General features: G+C 42.2%; 2 protein-coding genes across 2 annotated transcripts in view; one reads left to right on the forward strand and one right to left on the reverse strand.

Moving 5' to 3' along the window:
• Positions 1-286: 286 nt before the first annotated feature.
• Positions 287-10757, reverse strand: fdx1 (ferredoxin 1). The gene is made up of 4 exons (XM_036545319.1): positions 10482-10757; positions 8051-8175; positions 3707-3836; positions 287-789 (listed from the first exon to the last, which is right to left on the reverse strand). Exons 1-4 carry the CDS (start codon positions 10640-10642, stop codon positions 672-674), a joined length of 534 nt encoding a protein of 177 aa, XP_036401212.1. The 5' UTR covers positions 10643-10757; the 3' UTR covers positions 287-671.
• Positions 10758-19921: 9164 nt separating this feature from the next.
• LOC118789048 (radixin) overlaps positions 19922-23680 on the forward strand; it is a 40234-nt gene continuing 36475 nt past the window's right edge. The window contains exon 1 of the mRNA XM_036545342.1: positions 19922-20110. The gene's annotated coding sequence lies outside the window, so the exon portion shown is untranslated. The remainder of the gene's footprint in view (positions 20111-23680) is intronic.

The raw sequence follows: 23680 nt of genomic DNA on the forward strand, positions 1-23680 counted from the left end.
ATGGCAGTTGAAAAGGAAAAGGCTTAAAAATGGCAACTTATGATAATTGTCTTAAAAGTAACCGGGGTATAGCTGGGAATGGGCACCGTATTTTAACAACATATGTGCATTGATTGGACATAAACTTGAAACGCCCACTGCTCCAGCAGTTGGTTGAACGGTGCATCCAGAACCCTCAGGACCAGCGTGCTCCAGGAGAAGACCCCAGTACTGTGTAAAAAGCCAAGTCAAGATGGCGGAACAAAACAGAGCCAGGCAGAACCAAGTAATTATAAAGATAGGCTATTTTATTGCAGACAGAATTCAAGCTATACACAACCATGTGCTATTTACAATTAAGTGAGGACTTTACATGGGGTTGCATTAGTAGTCTTACAGTGGCTTTTAAGAGAGAATCATCACTGTTCTGGCTCAAGGCGATTCAGGTAGGCTGGCTCAGACAACTGCAATGCCCTGGAGGGCGGGGCCAAGAAGGGTGACATCATCCATGGAACGGTAAAAAAAGCACCGGCGCCTCCACCCCTCCGGACTGCCGTGTTAAGAACAACTGCTGAATCACGTACTCCCTACATGATGTCTTGATCTTTAAAAATGTAAATATATAGATATACTCATTGATTAAAGTGTAAATCTAGGGTTCTAGGGTCTGGCCGACGCCCTCTGGGCGGGTCCTAGGAGGAGCTGGTCGTGCCCATGTCAGGCTGTCGGATGTCCGTCACGCTCTCGGGCACCCGCGCTGTCATCCCCTCCAAGGACTTGGTCAGGCAGATCTGGCAACCCAGACGAGATCTGCGGGACAAAAACGGGCAGATTCATGAAAACCACAACCCACTGGAAACACGGAAAACAACCACGTAAACTTTCACACAAACTGCCTGCATGAACAGTAATAATAAAAGATTCACACAGCTCTTCTTGTACAGAGCAGCTAAAATAAATGCAGAAAACATAAGCAGTTGGGAAGATGTTAATAAAAATATTTTATTATTTATCATTTAATCATTTATTTAGATATAAAAATACATTTATGAAAATTTGCTCTGTATTCTTTTCTATTGTACTCTATTCACTGTAAGAAAGTTTATGAAGTAAGTAAAAGTACACAGGCGTGAAATCCAGGGAGTATGCACAGCCATGAGGTTATTCAGCAAGGTTTTCCACAGTTTAGAAAGAGAGGTTGCCCTTCACCTTAATCAGAGGGAGACGCTAGTCCTCTGGGACACAGTTAATGAGACCTTTCTATCACAAGCTGATTGAAAGCTTCAGGAGAAGAGTTGCGGATGGAACATTTCACACTGCACAGTGAGCTCCATAGGAAAGTGGCACTGATGCTTCTGCTCTCCAGCTGAAACACAGCTTGTCTAATGGACACCCGGCCAACAGGGTCAGCCAGTGTGGTGTGACCCATTAGCACAACTGTCCTCTGCTTCAGCACCACTTTACTCTGTTTCAGCTATCAATGACTGATAAACCCAAATGGAGTGTTGTACTGTGGCGTCCTCTTAGGTTAGCTCTGTTAGCTTCAAATAAGTAGATTTGCTTGCTTTGCCTTTAGTTTCCACTAGAGGAATATGCTTTTTCCCCTAATTTAAATGTTTTTAAAAGCCACGTGTTTACATATCTTACCATATGTAACTAATATGTTCCGGTAGTGTTGCACTGGATCATATCCCCTGATACTCAAATTTTTCATATGAAATGCAATCTGTGAAGAGCTCCATACCCACTCTGTGTGAAAAATGCTATATCAAATAACATTTGACTCACTTGCCTAACTCACTGGCCTAAACCTCAAGCTCCACAAAACAGCACCAAAAAAAAAAAACAAATTTACCTTTCAGTATCTGACATTAGACACACATGGAAAAGGTCCTTTATAGTCATTTCATGTTCCTCTGTAATTTCCTGTGTGTAACGGACACTTCACAATAACTGGCAGTTCACCTAGAGACTGCTGCATTTCTGCAAAGTAATGCTGCCTTCAAAACAGTCCGCAAAGGAATAACACTGGTAATGAAAGAAGACAGTTACTGGATTTCTCGGCGGTGCGTTCCAGGGATCGTTACGGTTCTGCTGGAAAAGCCGGAGGCAGAGGCTTTTACCAGCCGCGAGTGGTTTAAAAACAAAAAACCTAATATATCGACCCTCGGTAACACTGCTCAAGCACAAACATGTGTGTGGGATAGACTGTGAGTGCTGCAAGCAGGCCAGCAGTTTCACCCAATACTGGCCAACGGTTTCCACTGCGTAACATTCAAGGCTGAATCCACAACAAATCCCCACGTCAGCTGAATAAAATCTTGTGGATCTTGTGTTGGACACGGGGTAGCGAAAAAAACATTTAGTTCGGCTACGTGGCCAGGTCAGAGCTTGTCCGATTTCAGTAACACTACTTTCACTGGATAGGACTCTAGTCCATTGTAAGGTCATTACCCACAGGGTACACATTCTGAATTACATGAGTAAATATACCATAATGGATAACTGGATAACGTGTAAAGTATGTGCTTTGTAACAGCCCTGGCTAAGCGTTGTTAGCAGTTAAACTGCTGATTTTTTTGAATATTTGATCTTATATTATCCATACTTCACATCTTTTTTGGTTGGTGCAAGGCCAAAGTAGCTTTAAACAGAGTCATGAGCAAGGCGAATGCACACAAGGAAATAATGAAGTTCTCGTTCAAAATCACTGTGTCTTGTGTGGAGTTCAGTAGTACACCAAGGGCATTTCCTAATCGAATAAATGCCAGAAATCGAAACAGTTCCCCCAATCATTCTCTCTAATGCTCAGTCTGTGACATCATTGCTAATGCTCCTGACATGACTCAGAAGGGGACTCAAAAGCTTGTACACGCAAACAACGTGCACCTCAAAGGTAACGCACAAGTGACGCCCGCCCCGGTCCATTATGACGGTGTTGTAACGCCACGGCGGCCGGCCTATGAGCGCGGTCGGTCTGCAGCGCGCTGTATCCGAGCTCCTCGAGATTACAGGGCAAATCCTCTTACGCGCTGAATCGCAGCGCCCCTGCCCCGCGCCCTAAAAACGCGCCGCTCCCTGAAGGTGCTGCCTTGGCGCATCGGAGCTTTTCCCCGTTTATGTAAGAGCGGCGGGCCTTCTCATTAACACGTGTGACACGGCCCTACGTCCGCCGGGCGTGACACAATGCAAGCTCTGCTGAACACCGCCGACGTTCGGATAAAGCGATTACGCGCTTTAAAATCCTGCTCCGTTTCTCTCTGCTTAAAACTACAATAAAGGTTAAGAGAATCAGCTCAAACTCATTAAAAGTTGTCAGAAGGCACAATGACAGTTTCAAACATCACATGCGCAATATCTTACCTAATACGATTAAAACAGTGTTCACCATGCAATCAGTTTACGGTACATATGAGTCTCCAATACAGATTATTGTTACATGGATTAAAGCTTGAATTTTACTGCCAAAATGGTCCACCCTTCCTTTTCGTGTGGTTGCCATCACTGCCATTCTCAATAGAGATCTGTCTCCATTTGTAAAAATTAGCCACTAGCCTATAGCACAGAGCTCCAGCCACTGCCCACAGTTAGCATGTGTCTTTTCACTCACTCAGTAATATGACAGCATCCCTCTGAACAGACCAGCGAGGTCCTCCCTCGCTGGTTTTTCCTCAACAATCTCGCCTGCTGTTGTGACTGATGACGGTGATGGACAGGTGTCACTCACGTGTCAGTGAGCCCGTAGGCCAGGTCCAGCATGTCCATCTCCTCATCTGTGATTGGTCCGAGCTGCTTGTAGACCTCCTCCTCGAAGATCAGGTGACAGGTGGAGCAGGCCAGCGTCCCCTCACATGCACCTGGGGGGCAGCAAGAAGAATTAATATGAGATTCGCTCACACGGATCTAACCCAGGATGAACCGGCCAAACATTTTACTCCTAAGTGCTGCTTTAGAGAACTAGAGAGGACTTTCCTTTTGTGATACTCAAGCCTTTGACACTTACATTTTGAGCCACAACTTCAAGTTCAGTCACATTAGTAGAAATTTATAACACAGTACCTTGTATAGCTACAAAAAAATGTAATGAGTGTTTAATGTGAATGATCCAGCACTATCTAATTGACTTATCTTGGCTAATGTACAACATGAGCAGTGAGCAAGATCCACTCTTTGTCCACTGTGTGGCAGTGTGGAGCAGTGGTTAGAGGAGAGTGACGGCCAGAGTGCTGTCCCAAAACTACACTCCCTGAAGCAAGGTATCTAATCTAAATCACTTAGGCAAATATTCAAGCATGTAAATGAATCAGTGTGCACTATGTGAATTGCCCTCGAGAAAGAAATCAGCTAAACAAACAAATAATGTAACAAACTGAGCCCTCAGTTTTTCACAACCCAGAGAGAACCCAGGGCTTTAGACAGAACACATTAGTACATTATTACATTAGGTATTTATTCAGTGGAGGCCCGTAGCCAGGAGAACATACAATGTTAAATATGCATTTATGCGAGGCGATATGGGTGATCTTCTCCCTGCCTGCCCCGAGGCTTTAAACAGGTCCTAAATCCCCTGGGAGGATCAGGGGAGGTTCTGCTCGGTGAGAGAGACTGAAGATCACTCTAAGCCCAAACGAATTCAATCCCTCCGCCTGGGTGGATCATCCGATCCGATGCGAGAGGAGTGAGTGGGCGGGCAGGTTCACGCCAGTCAGCGAGATGTCATCTAGAGTTCACAAAACCCGAGTAAGGCCTCTGCCTTCTAAAAAAGCGAGCGAGCCATTACATCGGTTTAACGAGCGGATAAGCAGGTTCAGCGCCTCCTGCGAAGGGAGGCAGAATGCCCGACTTCCTGGGAGTTTTTGCAGGCTGCCCCTGTGTTGTAATGAGTGGCAAATATGCAAAATCCAAACGGGGGGGGCTTCAAACACTAACAGCCTTTTCTTGTGTGGTGGTGCTTCCTGGACCACACACACACACACACTCACACACACGCACACACACACACGCCTGCACCAAGCAGTGGGCCTGGCCTCAGTTAACCCAAATGTGGAGCCGTCATGCAAACTTAAACTACTCGGCTGCGACATGGAGAAAGGGTTAACCACATCCAGGGCCATAACTACAGATTTGTGGGGAAGTATTTACCAGATAACGATTAAATCAAGCTATCTCATCATCTTTAATTCTGTTCCAAGAACACCAAAGTTACAACACACACATACACACACACGAAATATGCTAACAGCCACACCAACCAAGTAAACTTTGGATACGCTGACATACACAGAGCGGACTGATAGATATGCTGATAGATACGCTAGCCAAGCTACGCTTCATGCCAAGACCAACAGAGGAAGTGGATGTGAAAACAAAAGCTTGAGTAACTAAAACACAGCAGCGTGAGCACCACCTGTGCTGGCTAGTCTCCAGACAGGGAAAACCTCTTGGCCCCTCCATCTGCAGGGCTGGACCTTTCCTCTCTAGGATCTGTACTGCAGGACCCTGGCTGCTATGTACCGTATGAAATTAAACACAGGGCAAGACACAGAGTACAAGCTGCAGAAACGTAAGCGTTAGCAAGCTAGCTGTCACATATGTAAAAAGAGAGTGCTGCGTTAAGCCATATTGTGTGTTGCCCCATGCTAGAGGGACACATTTCCTTGCCAGCAATACTACAAAGTTACAGCTGTTGCACAACCTCATGGCAGCACTTAAGAGTGTAGAGTCCACAGAGGAGCTGTGCCCTCTGGGCTCAAACTGCCAAACGTTGATTTAGTGCTATCGGTGAAGGGGACATTTGCGTAAATCCCAATGTTCACTCAGTGCCTTTTCATATTGAGCACAGGTTAGCGGAAGACTGTAGCTACCTTCAGAATCTTATCAGGGACAGAGTGTCCAGTTATTTCCAACATTTACATACCCCACAGGCACACACCATTATTTTCCCATTTAGCAGCCATCTTCCTGTACAGACAAAGCCTACATGTATTACAATGCCCGTGAATGCAATGGCACATTTCCACTGAGAGTATCTTACTGAAGTACAGTCTCCATGAGAGGAGTCCAAACAATCTGAATGCTTTGATTCCTCCATTCCTAAATGACATTTCCCATCTTACCATTACATCACATTAGTGTCATTTTGCAGATGATCTTACCCAGAGTGACATACATTGGTTACACTTCTATCCATTTATACAGCTGGATATTTACTGAGGCAGCTCTGGGTTAAGTACCTTGCCCATGGGTATAGCAGCAGTGCCCCAGGGGGAAACAGAACCAGCAACCTTTTGGTCACAAACCCTGCTCCTCGCCGCTATGTCCCACATAAAAGAGGCCGACGTGAACCACCCTCCTTACCATCTCCTGCTGCTGTCAACTGTTTCATGTTACCGGGAGTGTTACCCCCCCCCCACCCATAACACCACCACTCTTCTCCCCACTGAACCCTTTTGCCCTCTCTGTTTCACCTTTGGCTCAGCAGTTGGGAACCTAGGAGCAGCACAGGTTGGCCTAGCCCTGCTGATGATCAGCTCACCCTTTGAGGTCTGGGAAGACAGTTCCGTGGGCCTAGCTTTCTTCTGAAGTCTCCCAGAACTCTGCGTTTCATCATTTCAATACCAAAATAGGACAGAGATGAACAGTGGCAAGATGACAGCACACACAGTGACGCGGCCTCGGGACTCACATAGGCACTGTATCTTAGAGGCCTGATATGATTGTGTCTCCTTATACAGACATTGAGATGCTTCAGAGAAAGCTGCAGATGCATCAGAGGGGAAAAAAATTACTACCATTCCTTAAAAACTTGGGACTGTGTTATCTGTTCTGTAGTGGTCACATTAATCCTTATAACTATTTCTGCTTGGGTGGTCTGCACGTAACGGGTCCTTCTTGATACCATGTGCATCACGATAACACACAGCCTGTCCAGTCAATTCCTCTCAACAAACAGAGGTGGTGCTCCCCCCTGTGGCCAGATGCTGCACTGCGCACACTTCCCTGTCTCAAACAATCACATGAGTAGAATATCAGCATAACTGATAAAATACATGATCCAATCCGATTTTAAATGTCTTTGAGTAGTTCCCTCTTTTCAAAGACAAAGGGTAGTCCACTGATTAAAATGATCTAATTAACTTCAGTTTTATCTTTCCAAGGGATAACTCTGATTCACTCATTTCTCTAGTTCTGAGATAAAAGTCAAGTCAGTTGTACATTTACCCCCCAAAGAAAAAGTTCCCTTGAATGTAGCATGTGGAAGATTATCTGCTAAAGATCAGAGCCCAGCTCAAGACACACTGTAACACCTGTCTGTGGTTTAGGCATTTTCCTCTACAGGGTTCAATTCAGGACAGTACTGTCAGTATGTAGGGCCACAAGAGGTAGCCTTTAGGGAGACCACAGAGGCAGTGTGTGGGTCTGACCACATCAGTATGGCGTACTGGTTGAAGGGCCAGACTGGTAACCTCAGGTGTCCTATGTGGGACATTTCTCTTGCAGTCCAGTGAGAAACCTAGCCTAATTTACTCCAGTTGTATACCAATTGGTATACAACTGTATAACCAATTGTATAAACAGTGTGTGTGTTGTGTCTGTGCGGGGTGAAGTAGCTCCATTATTTAATGCTGATAGCTAATTGGATTGCTCACATAAGTATTATGAACGTTTTTGACATGGGTGCTGAACTCAATTTTACAGTGACACTGCTCTTTCCTGCCAATTCTCCCATCACAACACCTGCAAATCGTACCAGCCCTTCCCTTCAGATACAGTGGAGTGGGACAGTCATGCACTGACTCAAGGGCATTACATTTACATTACTTTTTTTTTTTTATTTGGCAGACGCTTTTATCCAAAGTGACGTACAATGTGGCACTGTTGCTGCAGAGGTGCATTTCATTCAAATGTCAAAAAGACACCCTCTAACTAAATGAACGATCAAATGAAAAACAAAAAAAAAAAAACTGGATTTGTAATGTTAATTGACCTGTGCAAAAAAAAAAAAAAAATAGAAGAAAAAAACCTCCTCTGTACACAGAATTGTAGTTTATCTTCAGTAGTTCAGACTCACCAAATCCATCGAAATCTAAGTTCTGGTCGATGACAACGTCGAGAAGTGAATCGCCAGGGGAACCCTTCACGGTCATCTTCTCCCCGTCGCGGTTGATGAAATGGACGGTCACCTTGTTTTCCGACCTGAGAGGAGGAGCAGAGCGGAGAGAAAACGATGGGCTGAGTGACCCGTCACGCGCATCAGCCGTCCAGCTTCACCAGCAGACCTTTGGGTGCCTTCATATCTGACCCTGACCTCGCATGCGAAACCTGAGACGCTGTAAGCCATCCACCAAGTGGACAACTCTGTTTATCACTGCCTTTCAGTGACCACTGGTTTCTTCTCACAGAAAATACATTTTTTGGTTACTGCTGTAAGAACCACAAGAGAGAGAATACAGATACAGATACAATACAGAATACAATCATACCCTGTGATGAAATTTAAATTTAAATGCAAGGTGCAGGGTAAATGCAAACGCAATGAAAATAAGGCCTGTTGTTTTTTCACCTGGTATAAATGGTTAAGATAATGAAACATCCCACGAACATGCATGCGGTCATAAAATCGGCATTAAAATCGCAAAGCGTGTTATTTACATTATCCTTCAGATGCCAGCGAACATGGTGGTTTAATGTTAGCTTACTGCCCTCTAGTGGCCATTCAGTGCTTTCACAGACAACAGATACAGGTCAGTCATTTTTCCAGAGCAAGGGAGAAACGATAATATGTCCACAAGAAACTAAGATACAGCATGATGTCTCTTTATTTTCTGCACGTTGTACAGAGTAATGTAGGCCAACATAGGGTATGGCACAATGACAGCGTAGCCTAGATATTCGAGGTGCCAGGGTAAACTACCAAACCCTACCACACGAAAATCATACCTCTTGATGCACGGGTGCACTGTAAGGTAATGAGTGCTATAACGCCAAGGTTATAATGTTACACTGGAGTTCTAAAGTGTCTTCAGGAATTTTTTTTCTTTTCAGCCAAGGCCGTTCGTGCAAAATCTGCGCAGGTCCTGTACCCATGCAAGTCAGATTATCTGCCTTCAGGCTGTAATGCGTGGGTGTTCCAACTGTCGGGATCCTGAAAAAAATCCTCGAGTTACAAGCTTGGCTCACGGTTTTGGAAACAGAGAACAGCAGTACGGGAACGCTGTGGCCCAAGTACCTAACCAAAATCTCATCCAGGTGTTTGTCCGGACCCTGGAAATGGTGTCACACAATGAACAATGTTTCAGGATGCTTCATTTAGCCCTTGAGTTAGCTAGTATAGAGGGATGCAAAGACGCATGGGGTGCTTTGGTAGACTATGCAACATTTGCAACGACGTTTAAAACAACCCTTACTGCGGTTAAATGTGGAGATAACCTTAGAAGAGCTGCCCCGTTCCAGTTCACGCACCACGGATACGTCAACAGGACATGTTCCACGAGCAGATAACAGTGTTCCGTATTAAATCTGATTGCTACATTACAGTGATATTACATATGTTTTAAAAACGGCAAGAACATTAATAATTATAACATAGATAACTAGCAAGGTGCAATAGAGAGGACCAAAGTTCACACCATACTGTCATGCGTGGGCCAAGTATTGTGTAGCTATCTAAATATTTTTAAGACTGATCAAGCACGCGCTTAACTTACCCGAATTATCAGTAAATACAATCTGTTACAGTATACCTAGTTAACTTAAGTAACGTAGCTAGCTAGTCGGGTGTTTTTTCAAAGAAAGTTAGTCTAGCAGCTCTAGAGAAGCGTGTCATTTCGACGTTAGTAGTGCAGATTCCAACCGTTAGCAGAGTTACCACCTCGTTATACCGGCTTTAGCTTCCAATTTACCTATCACATACACATCAATGCAAGTTGGTAGCTTGTGCCATCAAAGTTCAAATTTTCAGGTAATGCAACTAAAGTTCAACAGGGGTGAGTGTACTGTTCCTAGCTATCTAGAGGTCCCCTTGAGTTAGCTAGGCTAACTACGTAAACCGCGTAACGAAATTACGAAACAATGTAACTAACAGTTTCAGTAAGATAAGGGACAGCACCAAGTAGGATAAACGTTAGGTTAGATTCAACTAAACGTAAATCAGCGAATTTTAGTTAAAGTTCGCCAATTTACTGTATAGGTAAGCATGCTAGTGTACTCGAATACACTTCAATGATCTATTTTGTAACAAAAAGGAGCTAACGTTAACGTCAGTCGCAAAAGTATGCAACGTTACACGAAATGCAATCCCTACACGAAATACCAAGAGAGCTAGCTCTTGCTACTTGCTAACTAAACACAAACCGGTCACAACGTTGCTTGTCTAACCTAATTCGACTTAACCCTATACTACCTAGCTACAAGCGATTCCATGAGGTTTAGCAAAGTTGAAGGTAATGGCAAAGCCCTTTCGGATGAAGGTTCATATGCAACTACGACCGAATGTTTCCTACCTTAGTGGCCGCGTATAGCAGCTGAACTGTCGGCTACGAATGCAGGCCTGGTCCCGGTGTCCGGTTAATGAAAAGGTCTTCAGTGAATTGTGGGCTGATATAGATCGTATTAAAACTTTCGAAGCCGAGGACAATCTATGTATTGCCGGTGCAACAGACATTGTTACAAGCTATTAAAATAATGAAGGGATTCAAATGTTAGCGTAAAGCAGTCCTTTCAGTTTTGAGCAACCTCCGATCCGTTCTTCCCAGTTAAAGGTTACTGTAATGAACTACGCAAACTCCGTACAGCGTACCGGGCATGACTCGCCCCCCCCGCAAATCTAATGCGTCACACCGCATGAAGTACAAGGTGCGTCTGAACTCTTGAACACACTTAAGCGACCTCATGTCTGTAACTGTTTTGAAAGGTCAGTTAATAACCTTCATATTCACGGTGTTTCCTGACAGCTTGCTGAGGGTCGAAATACATTGGTTAATCACATTTCTTTGCACTGTCTTTCAATATGGGGTACAGACATAAAGTCTTCTGACAATATACTCTCTGATTCTCATATTCCCAAAACAAATATAGAGTGAGAAAGCCAATTATCTCATATTAAGGGGGCTTAGTGGGGGTAAAATGCAGAGTACTAAGGGGGCGGAAAGGACAGAATGTGCTGTCGCAAATACACGATGGAACGCTTAATTTCATCAGCTAGGGGGAACTGAAAGGGGAGGGCAGAATGTGCATTTTAACATGTACAGTGTACGTGAGCCAAACATTTCACAACGTTATTACACAACATTATTACAACATTATTACTCTACGTGTCACATATATCAAGGCCAAGTAGCACTACTGCAGGTCGTGGTTCCTCTTAGTTCCGAGATTGATGTGACAATGAGGGATTAATCTAATTAAAACACACACACACACACACACACACACACACACACACACACACACACACACACACACTCACACACACACAGCTGAGGAATACTCCAGAATCTCTGTCTATTGAGACAAAACTGCAGGAGCTTTCATCAATGTGGAGAGTTTAAAGCCCTTGAGAGTAAGCCTTGAGATTTTTTTCATGACCATTTTAAGGCACCAAAATTTGCACAATCATACAATACAAGCAAGCAGCAATACAAAATTAAGATTTACAAATGTGCACCCTATAATACAATATAGGGCAGTTTTATTTTGGGTCACTGTGAAGAAAAAAATCAAACCTACAGGAGGTTTGTTACAGGAATCGTGTAGCTAAATTCCTCAGCCCCTGTCTGAAATGTCCCAGATCATTTACTAAAAGGAGAAGGAACATTAGTCACATTCATACCTACCTATCGAGTTAGAATTGATTAGAGTGGTTAGCCTTATCATATGTGAAATGAAGTTATCTTCACCTTGATCCAAACTACTGTAATTAAAATGGTGTCTATAAATTTTCAAACAAATTTTCAAGCAGGTTATAGGATGCAAAGTGCTCACCAGGGCTCTCTATTCATTTATGTTTCCATTGGTACTAGGCGGCTGGCAAATGCATATGAAAAGTTATATCTTAATATGCCATAGTTATCTACAGCACATTAGATTCTTCCCTGAAGAAAATAAACTCAGGGAAAATAATTGGTTGGATGTAACAAACATTTATTTATTTTTCATTTACTTGACCACACTTAATAATAATCTAACTATTCCTCACTTTCTGTGCGGTTTATCTTTAACAGTTATTACTTTGATTCTGGGAATAATATTAAGCTTCTAACAATATGTGAACTCATGATACTAAGGTGAACTCCAGTGTATCCTTTCAAGGGTGCTTTAATCTAGTCATAAGACTACTTTCTGAACAACTTCCCTACCCCCAGTGCTGTCATTTGCATAGAGGAAAATTGGGAAATTGAACTGACATGGGACTCCAAAAGTCACCAAACGCTGTCATGCTGTAACTGGTGCAGGAGTACGCAGCCTCCAAGTTCATGATAAAAGCCAAGTCCACTTTTCATTTTTGTTCTTTATTTTTGAACCACTTTGGTCCCTGACACACAGCACTGCATTTAAGGGATATTTAAACAAAACTGTCATTTATACGGTATTGGAAAAACAAATTATGTAAAAGGGAAAATCTGTTTTTCTTTGTTCTGTGAGTGTATTAAGGGGCAAATCGATATTTCTCTGCAAAGTAAACAGTGTGTGTTTTGTAGAAGGGCACTTGAGCTTGACCTCTTTCAATCATCTGTGAATTTCCTGAACATGTTAGAATATAAAATTTAAAAATTAATGAATATATTGGTAATGTGAATTTTAGAACATGCTATTTATTCAGTTCCATGTTGGTATTTACTGTAAATTTACATGTGTTAGATATAACATATTCTATATTATATGATACATTTGTACATATGAAAGTAGCAGTGTATTGTTATATTCTGAAATGAATGCAGTAGGCTTTTGTCTTTCTTGCCATGTTTGCCATATTTCATAAGGGTAATTGTACAGATACAAGTTCACATCCTGATAGTATGTAATGACTCTGTATGTAGGAGATTGTATGTAAATTTCCAGCTGAGATGTTAACAATAGCTCCATTTTGATACAAAACAGATCCTGGAAGCGCATTATACTAAACTAGCATGCTTGCCTTTAGAGTGAATTGACTAATGTTCACTAACATTCGCTACATACAGAATGAAGCCCAGAAAGTCAAGTCCTCCTCCTGATTGGTGGAAGGTAGGCAATTGGGCACGTAAATGTGTGGAGATGATGGGAGAAGAAGTGGGCTCATCAATTCTATAAGTGCAATGCTTAATTCCAGAATCCCTACACCAGCGTAGTCAATACCATTTCAAAAACATTTTGATCTGGGCAGTCACAGTCTTGGGGATTTTTGTCATTTGTCATTTAGATAAACAATATGCCCCATATTTCATTTGACTTTCTATAATCAAGATTGTGTTAGTTAAAAGGGTTGTCCAGGAAATGCCTCCTTCATTTAGTTTCACACAGTGCCAGTAATAGGATTTAGGTACTTAAGGTGTCCCTTTCTTCCTTCACACTGGCTGACCCTCACCTCCTTTCCAGCAACGCTACTTATCACCCACAAACCACACAACGATCAACTTAAACTCCTGAACCCACACAGAAACCTGTACCTTTTTGTTCCGTTCACAAAAGGCCTTATAATTCATTCCGGCTTAAGAGAGTGAACTATTCAGCAGGCTTTGTTCACAGAGAGAAGGCAGAGTGTCTTTTAATTTCAGAAAAAATGCAGGGAAGGATGAAGGAGAAAGAGCAAGGAAAGCAGGAGAGAGGTGTATTGAAAGAAAAAGAGAGAGGAATAGTGGAATGGGGAGAGGGATGCAGGGAGAAAGGGAAAGACAGATACTGAGAACCTCCTTCCTTATTTCTTATAAGATCTGGAAAAGTACAGGTCACCTCGGAGCCAAAGAAAAGATTGAAAAGAGCCTTAATCCTCCTGCCCAACAAGTGGAGCTTGTGCTCCTTTCAATCAAAGCACAGCCTACAGGGAAAGACGCTTGGCCCAGCTCACGTTCCAGATTGCATAAGCAGATCCAAAAAAGCTGTAGGAGGGGGACCTGTGACCCCACAAAACAATGATATTTCACTGTCAGAAGATAATGGTGCTTCTCCTGTTCCTGTTCCTCATGTATATATGCTTGCACATGTATTCCATTCATGCTTTATGGGAGAAATATACAATCTCAATTGTTTTCTGCATGTCTCAGATAGGGCTCTTGGCTCTGATCTTCACTTAAAGCAGTATCGTCATGTCGATAAACCATACTCTGTGTGTGTGTGTGTGTGTGTGTGTGTGTGTGTGAGAGAGAGAGAGAGAGAGAGAGAGAGAGAGAGAGATTGTGACAGAGAGACAGATGAGAAGAGAACTAGACTAAACCCAGAGGGAAATTAGCAATTAACTAAGGAGACTGAACAGACAAATACAGACCCCTCCCATTTACCCATTGCATGTAAGAATTTTGGGAATTACTATTTGGGTATTATGCTATTCAGCATTAAATGCAATACTAACAGGTTTCTTGGAGAAGAGTGGATGGAGCTAACATGTGACTCTTGTTAAACAGACATGCCCCTTTATTTCAGAACTAACACTGCATCAATCATTATTGAAAACAGTTGCACAATTAGCAAGATGCAAATCTCATATCATCCTGTATCATTATGCAAAAGCAAACAACAATATTGACAGCGTGGACAGTAAGTTATCTTGGATGATAAAGTAAAGGACAAAGTTCACTCCAAGTACTGTCAGATCTTGCCCACCCCAATTAACCCCCCAACCATTTAATGTAAAATTTTGATCTTTGATCTAAGATCAGTTGGGAAGCACAAAGTGTTCTTTGTGACCTCCTTTGTGACTTTGTTTATGACTACAAAGTTCTTCCTGGAGATGCATACAGCAGACATACAAACTGCTGTAGCACATTGACAGCACACAGCCAATTAATCACAGAGCAAATTCTAAACACAGACTAATTGCTCCGATGTTGACCGAACAATGAACAAATGCTTAAAGTTAATGAGAGGCCTGGCTGGCGGCCAGCGGGGGTTAATACTCTTTATGGACGAATCTCTTTACGAAGCCATTTCCAGAAGAGTTATATAATTACCAAGAAAGACATTAATCCAATGAACTGCAACCTGTCCCAAAAGGAAATCTGATGGTGCCTTAGTTTTACATTTTACTGCAAGTAGTCGACTCTGGTACATTTAACACATGTAGAGTAGTCGCCCACAGACTGTGGAGGCATTATCTGGTGCACCATGCCTCTGTTACACAGGTCTGGTCTGCAACCACTTCTGCTTTAGTACATTCCCTCCCAGTCAGGAACACAACGCCAAGCATGAAATAAATGCATGCGGCATTAGGTGAAGCAGGCTTTAGTTTATTGTAGAAATGATTTCTTCTGTCTCACAAAGAGTGCTTGTGCTTTATTTAATGTATATGCTTATTTATTCAGGGGAACTACAATTAAACAACGATACATTATATTACACAATAATCAAATGGTTTATGCTTTAGTGTGTGTAGCACAGCTTGGTTTCCAACACCAGCCCTCAGTGGAATGTTAAGAAAAATGCAGAGGAAAAGGGAAAAAATGAAAACCTATAGGGATTTTCTGAGTCCTTCTTTCTTTGCCCTTCCTTTGTACCAATCCACCCCCTAACTTCCTTTTTTATTGGTCATATTTAATTCAGGATTCAGTGATCATAATGTCTCCATTACCATTCAGAGAACATAATGAGTGTATTGCATCTCTTTCATTGGTCAGCCAGTACCAGTGAACAATGCATATTACTGCGTCTCGTTGGTCAGTATTCGGGAAACGCATGAGTTTGTCTCTAACTGGGCTTTCTTTTGGGAGAAGCAGTGTATGCATTGAAACTCATCACTTATAAGTCTCACAGCTTTTACAGATGACGAAAGATAAGCTGTTTTCATGTGCTTTTGTAACTGTACAGAACTGTAAAAAGAAATTGATCAAAATCATTTGAAATGATTTTTCTCATAAATTTTGCTCTTTGCCACAAATAGAATTCTTTCAGCTGTGTATATATGTCTTAAAGGAGCACAGTGATTTTGGCTCAACCAATAGAGAGGAACAGAATATCTAGATTCCTATATATAGAAGAGATTATATTCAATTCGCAAACAGCATTTCAACATAAATATATACTAACATTGGGCATTGCAGGTATTGTTTATTTAAGAAGGCTTTCACAAGGATTTACACTACAAAGTTATGAATGACACACATAGCTGATACCACCAGGGCCCTGATCTCTGAAAATTACTTTTGGGAGTTTGAAACCAGAGAGAAATTTGAAATTTAAAAATGAGGGAAATGTTTGGCAGACGATTAAAGGAGTACAGAAACTCTGACAGAACTTATTTATTTGAATCTGAATATTGCTCCTGCAGCTTCAATTTTCTGCACACCACACAGAATATCCATTCACCAATCAATGAGCAGTTAGCATAACAGCAGTTCGATATTATGTTGATGCAGTACGTTCCTCATGTTGTAATGGCATACGCCCAGTAGATGGCGCTAATACACTTGGCGTGTACCTCGACTCTCAGAGTAGCACTGCAAAGACAGTCACACAAATCCTAAGTGTACTACACTTAGAAGAATCACATCCGCCCAGACTGATTTCATTCTTCTTCACACTCTCAGAAGCAGAGACAATGACTTATACTGTTTTTCATTTCTTAAACTGAGAAATGTCCTTAACTCATCAAACATGGAAATGCACAGGTGAATGTACACTATGTTTACATCATCAAATAAATGATAATATGACCCACGTTTATATTTTGGAGTGTCACACTGCTAAATTATATGTATGTTAAGCTACAATGTTCTGGCAAAGTCTTTATCCTAAACTGTATTCTTTCAAATATAAAAACTAATGTCTCATGTTAGGGTTGAGTGTCTCTGTGAAAACTGGCACTGTATAGGCCACAGTGCAGTCATAGTTTGATCACAGACTCGTCCGGCGTGACAATCATCTGCCTCAATCACTGGTGCCTCACTCGTCTGCATTAATGCTTTCTTCTTTCTTCATGCTGCTCTCCCTGTCTTTCAGTCTCTTGGTCTGTGTAGATGGCGGGTTGCCCAATTTTTCTCTGGACATTTGATCGGTCTAAAGACTACCATAACACTCAAGAGGACAGTGTCAGGGCACTGAGCATTTTGACTACAATATGCTAATGATTTGTATACAAGTATGGGTAAATCTTATAAACGGAATGGCTTGCACTATGGGAAAAGAAGCCCATTGTTGAGCTCAGCTAATTAAGACTTCGGATAAATACACCAACAGGCATGCCTGTTCCTAGTACGATTGCTGCACTGTTGTGAAATTTGTGTTGTTTTTTTTTTCATTTAAAACAGTTCCAAGAAGTTTCACAGGTCTAGACTTGCTCGTAAAGCCTGTACTACGTCCTTCTTTCTTTGGCCTCACTGTTCATGAACCAGAGATAAATCCCGCTTTTTGGAAAAAAAACCCATCTCTAGAGAGTGCGGGATATATGGTTTCAAAAACTACCCCAATAGATCCTCAATCCTACAACAAGTCAGTGCCTTCCCATGCGATCTGTGCAGTCTGACCCCTCTTGTACACTGCGCTGCCCTGAGCAGCATGACCAGGGCACAGGTGTCAAGGGTTGGCAGACGAGTTAAGCAGTAGGCTTTAGCGCAGTTCATCAGGGTTCATGTAAGTACGTTATCTGGTTCCCCACCTCCCACTCGACTGAGCGTGATGTCACCACACCAGGAAAGCACGTCTGGGTCCCTCACATGAGCAAGAGGAGAAGCCAGTTAGAGGGTTACGGGTGGTGGGGCTGGGCCATTAATATCGGGTATCGTGATACTTCATGTCATCATGTTTACTGTTAGAGCACTGAGCAGCTGAGGGAGTAAGCAAAGTACCACACATAGAACAGTCACTGTTTATCACCACATGGAAGGGGAGGGGGAGGGGATCAAATTACACCATAACCGCTTGCTGTTTTGGCATCTGGAGGGAGTGTGGAAGGTGTAACTGTTGGGGTTTTGCACGTGACCTCAACTGGATAATACTGCATATAGACTGGATTGGGTGTCAATGAGGAGAAACAACTGCAGTCATGTGGCATTTTTTTTTTTTTTATGGGGGGGGGTGGGGCTGGGGGGGTCGTCAAACCTCTTGAACAAGGAGAGTCAACTGATGTCAACTATGTCCATCAAAAGATGGGAATATGGCAAACCTTCATTCTCGGCTGTGAGTTTATCATCCTTCTCAGTTTGTATGAAAGGGGTCAGGTACGGTACTGACAGCAGCCTTCTCAACACTGCTAATAAGTGGGATGAATTGGCGCCTTACAGTTATTTATGTTATTTACAAATAAAAAAGACATGGTTGAGATTTATTGATTCATTGTTTGTTCAATATTGGCAGGATAGTCAAGCCTCACTGTTAAAAAATGCACAGTTTAGTGATAAATCACAGTGAAAGTTGTCATCCTATGACAATCTTTGTAATATACTGTAGGCTCCCTGCCAACAACAATGTTTTCACAGGAAGATATGAGAATAGGAACATTTGGCCATCACTCTCCCTAACTCATGGGCTGGGACTACAGGGGGCATTAGTAAGGGTCTGGGCATGCCAGTGGAGTGAATGAATGAAGCAAGCGAGTGATTGTGTGTGGGAGTGAGTAACTCAGTGTGTTGTAATAGACAGTAAGTGGTGACTGTGTGTGCTGACAGAGTGTGTAAGTGAATAAGACTGTGCAAACTTGTGCATTAACAGTGTGGGCACACAATGAGCAATCATGAGTCATAGTATAGGTAAATATGTTTGTGAATGAATATGTGTGTTGGGAGTTTGTGGCAGGTCTGATTCAGGTGATGTTAAGTTGTGGCTTCTACAGCATCTTCTGCATTACACAACCTAATCTTGCTGGTGTGGACGTAGGTGTATGTGCAAGAGACGTCATCGTCAGTGAAACATGCTGCAGGTTGGAGCGTGTGCATGATCAATGATTTACACTTCCTGTTGACATGCAGACTTACGGGTCTCGACAATCCTGTAGCAAGTCCCCATTTCCCGTCCGGGTGAGCAGAGGACACGTAACAGACTGAGGCTGTCACAAGCCCAGACCTGTTGGAGTACGCTGAGGCCGTCTCTCAGCTTAAAGTGCTTACAGCTCTAGCTGATTAAAGACAACACGAAGAAAAGAAAAACACTGACGTGAGATTCACGACTGTTCCACCATGTTCCTCATGTCCACTGTCAACAAAATAAATTAATGGGAAAAAATGGTATCCAGCCTACTGCATGTAAACGTTCTGTTTTAAACATTGCAGTTTCTTTAAACGTTTAACTGAGCTGGTGCCGGTATCGCTTGTTCCTTTACAGTAGTCAAAAAGTTATTTTAATTCTGTTGGTGCATCATGTGTCACTTTCACATAAATATATGCACGAGCATGGACGCGTGCATCATTGATAAGATCAGAAGTAACAGCGAAGGCGTTTTGTTGCGGTGAGTATCCACTGCGGAAACACGACTGTTTTCACGAGTCGCATCAGCTAAACGGGTTGTTTAAAACGATATGAACACTGTAACTGCTGCATCCTTAGCAGATAACCAAACATTTTAGCTCCCTTACCCAAAAGTCAAGCGATCCGTTCATATTATTTTGTAAGTAGCTATGTTGCCGCGTCAGTTGGAACATTTTCGGACACGTTTGTCACTTCCACAAAAGCGTGCATTTGTCCAAAAGTGTAGTCACCGAAACGGCAGAAAAATGCGGTTGCTTTTTCAAGCGGCGCGCGGTCTCTCCCCCCACCCCCCCACCTCTGAAAGGAACCACGCCTCGCGCGCACGATCGGACGGCCATATTGACTGCATTAGCTCCTCGCCTAGTGGTGGAACTCACTGGTTTCTGTGTACATCATCATCAAGACACCGTGCAAGAGGACTAGCGGGGATCATAACGGCAAGAGAAAAGACTGTTCCTCCGTGTTTTTTTTCTCGGATCTATTAATAGCCCTTTCTGCCGGGGAGAGCCAGTGATCTGTTTTCAAGGCGCAGCTCTTCTTTGAGGTGAGTTTTTAGCCTTTACAGGTCGCGACTCCTCGATGGTTTTTATTAAGCTGTTTAGGAGAGTGGGATTTTCTCCGTGCTCCCTGCAACCTACCTCTTCTTGTGGTCTGCAGGCCTGTCTTTGAAGAAAAAAAACCACTTAAAACATTTGCAGTCGGCCTAATCGCCGTGAATATACCCTTGCAATCTCAAACTGGGGGTTCGTCCTAAAACAATTAAACGGAATTCTGCAACCATGGTATTTATGATGGGTCCAATATACGTGACTATGCTTAGCAACGTGTAGCTGTTTCAAAGGACTAGAGGCAAACATTTGGAAAAGTTTAAAGTTGTGAGGAAAATGATATTTTTAGGGAGGTAGCTAAATATTTTCAAGGGATTTAAAGACGATCGTAATTCTGTTGCAGCTGAGTGCACTGTGTTACGGGAGTAGTAGACTTGTGAACCATGGGCAAAATGGTCTAACTTCTGGACTAGCCAATTGCGAATTTACGAACCTGAAAGTTTTAGCCTTCACACAGTTTGCTGTGGGATATTTTGTGGTCGCATTTACACAGTATTAATACCAAACATGTTTTTTTTATCTTTGCCCCCTACATTTTTAACACCCCCATTTAATTACGAAGCAGATAATTAGTTGGCAGTCGAATGTGCGCGCCCAATGCGCCATGGCAAATGTAGTTACCACACTGGGTGAAAATATTGCGCCTCAAACATTTTGGTTACGCTAGTTGGCTACATGTCGCCCCCGCCACCGCTGAATGACTATGACCTCGCTAGGCAATTGTTGCATGTTAAGACACCACTTGGCTATATATTGCGAAAGCCTGTATCATCTGGAAGCATTTGAGCCTCGTCAGCTGTGTAAATTTGAGGAGCGATGTGTAGGCACTGCAGATTTTTAATTTAAAACTTTAATGGAACTGACTGACAGTTGTCTTGCCAACTAAACAACATGTTATTTAATTTGTCTTTATAGTTCTCGATCATTTACACGCGACCTGTTATTATTACAGTATTCGTTGAGGTTTTGCACAAACGAGCAGCAGTGCTGTCCATCAATATTAAAATTCCGCTATTCTGAACGGGCGCCAAACCGGATAACAGAAGTGGCGTGTAAACGAAAGGCTGTACGCAAAGCCCTTAGGCTACTATCCTATGGGATTAAATCCACGGTGACTCTGCGCAAGTTTGTTCAAGCATACAAAACTCTGCGAGTACGCAGGGCCGCAGAGAAGACTTGGCTCCGTTTTTATCATCGCTCCATCTGGCAGAAGCAGATGTCAGAGGACGCTTTTATAAATACTGATTGGTGGGTTTAAGGGGGTTGCTGTTCCGTGCTTGGCTGCAGTTTCAGTCAGTCAAAGTGTCTCTCGCGGAGATCCCTCCCACTTGAACTTGCCGATTCGGCGCTGCTTCAACGTGTGCGCCCCGCTGAGTGGATTGCATGGCTGTCAGTGCATGCGTTACGAGTAGCCTAATTTACAAATGGAGTCGTTTTAATAGAAACCTGTGAACCAGATAAGATCCCCACGTGCGGTGGTTTCATATTTCTTTGCGCGCGAGAATGTGCGCTGCAACCTTGCGTGAGCTGAGTCAGTGACTAAGAACCTACCCGTATCCTCATAAAGACTTTTAGCTGGTTTTTTATGATATAAATGAAAAGCAATTAACAGTTTGTTACCGTAGACCATTGTACTTCGAAGATGTATGATTATGTCTGTACTGTGGCAACGGTTCCCAGTATATGTATATGTAATGACTTTAGAAGCAGTTGCATCAACAATTGGCCTGTTTAAGGCAAATGCTTTTGGACGATACTCAAAACATAGACAATAAAATATGACAACACTTTATTCATTTTTGAAGAAGTCGTCCAGACTGTTTGTCAGGGAATTCCCATTCATTTCCCACAACTTCTCGGGCCTATTATAGTATGTGAGAATATATAGTAGTCTGTTACAACTGTCCAGAAAGCTCCAGTCTCCACTTTGCTGCCCAGTCTGTTGGAAGTTGAGTTTCCCCATCCATGATAAATCACTATTAGTTAAATAAACTTTTCTGTAGTTTTGTAGATTTTATTCTAAATGTATTTTGAGGTACAGACCACCTGTGTCCATGACATTTCATCCATAGATTTAGGAGATATTATTACTAGTTTTTATTTATTAATAGATTGTATTTATATAGCACCTTCAATTGCCCCTAAAGTGTAGTAGTTACATGGGTAATGCATGGCAGCCATTTTGAGCCAGAATGCTCACCACATGTCATCTTAGGTGGAAATGGAGGGAATTATTTTGTCAGTTAAATGAGGGGATTATTAGATGGACAGATTGAAGTTAGGAATTAGGATTAGGAATTTGGCCATAACACCAGGGAACCCCTTACTTTTTTGCAGTAGATGCCATGGGATCTTTAAAGAGCATGGTGAGTTGGGACCTTACAGGCTAGCATGGCTGCTGATGTGTATTAATTTAAAAAGCAAGCATTTATTTAAAAGTGTAGGTTGAGAGCTAGCACATATTATATTATGATTCTTGAAAATCACCAGTAGTTGCACTACACGTTAATCTGACACATCACAGGTGGAATACTGCAGAATTTGGGATTCCATGGCTGACCAAGATGCAAGCTTTATACTTCACCACCTCAGGACTCTACAACAATTTTAAAAGCTACATGATGCTGCCTACTAGTCACTGATGGTGTCTTATGACTTCAAGACACACAGTTTCAAGGTCTCTATCAGGCTATTAGGTTATTTAATTTGCTGCATCTTAAAGTATAATTCAACAGCAATTTCATAAATTACTTTGTTGTAAATTTGTTCATCACTTTTACAACAGTATTAATCCACACAGAAGAGCCTATTTTTTCTTTTACAAAGTAAGAAAATTAAGTGTTACAAATTATTTGCCTCCCAGAATGGATTTTGCCATCTGTCTCTCTCTTTCTGGCTGTATCCCAGTCCAAGAGTGGCATGAACAAGTCCATACTTAACATGACACGGCAAGTATATATTTGAGGATGTATGGGAATGTGTTATTTTGGAGCACATTTTGGACACCATCCGTTGTCATCATAAAACCATGGAAACGACAACAGTACTGTTTTTGTTTTAGTTCTTTTAAACCTCTTCAGAAAAGAGATATGTGGTAGTCTGCACCGATCTTTCCCATAAACCGCAAGCACTGTTTGGAAATCAAGGGACTGCAAGGAGGTAACGTTAAAAAAAATTTGGACAAAATAATGGCTTGTGGGGGAAGAAAACAGCTCATTACTTTAGAAGGAGCAAAACATGTCTAGGAGTGAGATTTTCCTTTTTAGTGAGATTTTCCTTTTTAATCTATTATTTTTGGGGGTTTAACATGTGGATTGTTAGATATACATGTTAAGGGCTTCCAGGTGTAAATCCAGCTTTATTGCAAAAAAGTAATAATTGGCATAAAATGTTTTGTTTCTCTAACTCTTAACAAATTACTTACCTTAATTATAAAATAAGTGTCATTCTGATTAAGATTAGTTTGAGCCTGGAAATTTTGTGACACAGTTTATTTTCACTTCTGG

Source organism: Megalops cyprinoides, chromosome 14 (genome assembly GCF_013368585.1).
Source record: "Megalops cyprinoides isolate fMegCyp1 chromosome 14, fMegCyp1.pri, whole genome shotgun sequence".
Lineage (NCBI taxonomy): Eukaryota > Metazoa > Chordata > Actinopteri > Elopiformes > Megalopidae > Megalops > Megalops cyprinoides.

Excerpts from the sequence above, each read along its gene's own strand:
- fdx1 (XM_036545319.1), bottom strand. The coding sequence starts at position 10,642 with ATGTCTGTTGCACCGGCAATACATAGATTGTCCTCGGCTTCGAAAGTT. Across the intron at positions 8,176-10,481 it reads TGCTATACGCGGCCACTAAG|GTCGGAAAACAAGGTGACCG; the intron begins GTAGGAAACATT and ends TCCTCCTCTCAG. Across the intron at positions 790-3,706 it reads GCCTACGGGCTCACTGACAC|ATCTCGTCTGGGTTGCCAGA; the intron begins GTGAGTGACACC and ends TTTGTCCCGCAG.